Consider the following 2,500-nt stretch of genomic DNA (forward strand, 5'->3'; position numbering starts at 1 on the left):
CAATGGAGGGGGATGAGAGGGAGGGGGTTTATGGAAGGGGTAGAGGTAGGTATGACTATTTCCTGTCCGTTTGTTGCCCTGTTTTATTTTTATTTTTTTATTTTTTTTTTTTATTATTATTTTTTTTTTGGTATATTCCTTGTGATATATTTGCATTTCTATGCATTTACCAAATTATACGGATCAGTATAGAACAGATGGACGGAAACTTGATGGGATGTACTGGAAGTGGATAAAGAGAGAATAGTCGTTACTACTCTCTTTACTATTCATTTCTTTCTTTCCCTTCTCTCTTTTTTTTTTTTTGTAGGGGGGGGGGGGGGGAGGATAAGTTTAAACAAGGATGTTCTATTTTCATAGTTTTACTTATCATATGAAAAATCACATAGTCTCACTTCGCTACATATCACAGATTAGTGTATTGTACAAAGCCGTGTTGTACATTATCTAATTGTTAATATCTTTGCTTTCAATTTCAACATTGAACTGATTTTAGTCAATTCCTCAGCGGAAGGTTAGTAATATGCAATAATAGATGTAATGCATAATCATGCATGGAATTGAGCCTCTCATGAAACTGAATGAAGAAATCAAACTGATATATGATTGTTATCTACATGACTGAACGATAACGATATAGATATCAGATGATATGAATTGGATCTACAACTACGACTTCGGATTACGTATTCATTCGTAGATTATACATATATGTATATATATATATATATATATATATATATATATATATATATATATCGCAGAGAATGCTATAGAATCCCACATGACAGAAAAGATTCCTAGATCTCAAATGAAAAAAATGAAGAATGTTGGCACATTAAAGCTTAGAGTTGTATCACATCGCATGATAATTTCACCCTTAGTGCAGAACGAAGGTAGAGATGGCACGTGCTGTTACTGTAAATAAACAGCATGGAATGTTCTGTTTTAAATCTGTCAACGAACAGATATCTAAACAGTGATGCAGGCTTCCTTTGGCGTCTACAAAAATAGTTGATTTAAATCTTTTATACATATTATTTACACAGAGGAAGTAGCCCCTCCTTTCGTTTTGCACAATGCGTGGAGGCGTGCACAGTTTGTCATCGCACTCTTCTTTGCCGCCCCTATCTGTCGGTCGCGGGCGTGACAGCGGAGGCGTTGCGGGCGGCGAGGGCGTGGCGCCAGAGCGTCTCCAGCGTGGGGCGCCAATCGGGGCAAGCGGGATCCAAGTGGGCGAAGGCGTAGGGCGGCGGCAGCGACGCCCGCGCGCGGGACGCCCACTGCGCCATCTCCGTGTGGTCGTAGGAATAGCGCAGGTTGAGGTAGTGGTGCTGCAGCCCGAGCGCCTCCGCCAGCAGCCCCGTCACCCACACGTCGTCCACCCACACCCTGGGCGTCGCGCCCGCCTGCGCCGCCCGGGACAGCTCCTCGGCCGCGTCGGGCGTCGCCACGTAGGCCAGCCCGGCGCAGTACTGCGGGTACTCGGGCCACGGGTAGTCGGCGGCGCTGACGGCCCACTTGCCGCTCCGCTGCGGCTGCGTGCCCTGCGGAAGGACGTGGCACGCGAGGGTGCGGCGCGGCGTCTGGGCGGTGAAGGTGCGGTCCAGCAGCGCCTTGAGCGCCGGCACGTCGATGAAGGCGTCGTCGTCTGCCTTGACGACGAAGGCGGCGTGGCGGCAGCGCGACGCCGCCCAGCGCAGCGCCATCACGTGCTTGTACGTCAGGTTGTGGTAGTGGTCACGGAAGGAGCCCACCACCAGGTCGCCGTGGCGCCGCGCCTCCAGGCCCACCAGCGCGCCCACCTTCACGCCGCCCGCCCCGCCCGCGCCGCTCGCGCCGCCCGCGTCCCCTCCGCCCCCATCGCCCTCACCCAGCATGAAGACGGTGCGGGCCGCCCAGCCGCCCTCCAGCACCCGCAGGCCGCCCCACGTGGCGCGGATCGCCTGCCGCTGCCGGAAGTGGTCAGGGCGCGAGTGCACCAGGAACACGAAGTAGAGGCGCGCGGGCGCGCACGTGGTCTCGGCCGCGTCATGCAGGAAGCGGAAGTCCTGCAGGTCGAGCAGGGAGGAGGGCGCCGGCTCCGGCAGCAGGGCGGGCGAGAGGCGGGGCAGTAGCGGGCGGTGCAGAGGCGACGGCGTGGGCGGCAGGGCGCGGGTCGTGAGGGACGCGATGAGGGCGTGGGCGGCGGCGGCGACGACCGTCAGCAGGAGAGTGAACTGCGCCAGGCGGAGAAGGCACAGGCGGCCGCACCAGCGCTGGTAACAGGGGGCGGCGCCCTCGGGGCCAGGGCAGGGGCTGCTGCTCCTGCTGCCTAGACTGCTCCTGCTGCCCAGACTGCTGCTGCTGCCCAAGCGCGCCTCCAGCAGGTCGGCCTGAAAGAGAAAGAGAGAAGCGTTAAACCCCAAACCGCCATTAGGTGAAGGCAAAGTCATGATTGGAGAAGCTGGACAGATTTCCATTAATTTTAAAGATATACGACACACCACAAAGCCGTCCA

At 54.7% G+C, this 2,500-nt stretch overlaps 1 protein-coding gene across 1 annotated transcript in view; it reads right to left on the bottom strand.

The window, feature by feature from the left end:
• Positions 1-346: 346 nt before the first annotated feature.
• Positions 347-2,500, bottom strand: part of LOC122259942 (beta-1,3-galactosyltransferase 1) — a 49,002-nt gene continuing 46,848 nt past the window's right edge. The window contains exon 2 of the mRNA XM_043026941.2: positions 347-2,375. Within this exon, the coding sequence (XP_042882875.2) occupies positions 1,128-2,375 (1,248 nt within the window). The 3' untranslated portion in view covers positions 347-1,127. The remainder of the gene's footprint in view (positions 2,376-2,500) is intronic.

Source organism: Penaeus japonicus, unplaced genomic scaffold (assembly GCF_977035675.1).
Source record: "Penaeus japonicus unplaced genomic scaffold, GWHDUDI00000001_assembly GWHDUDI00000002, whole genome shotgun sequence".
Lineage (NCBI taxonomy): Eukaryota > Metazoa > Arthropoda > Malacostraca > Decapoda > Penaeidae > Penaeus > Penaeus japonicus.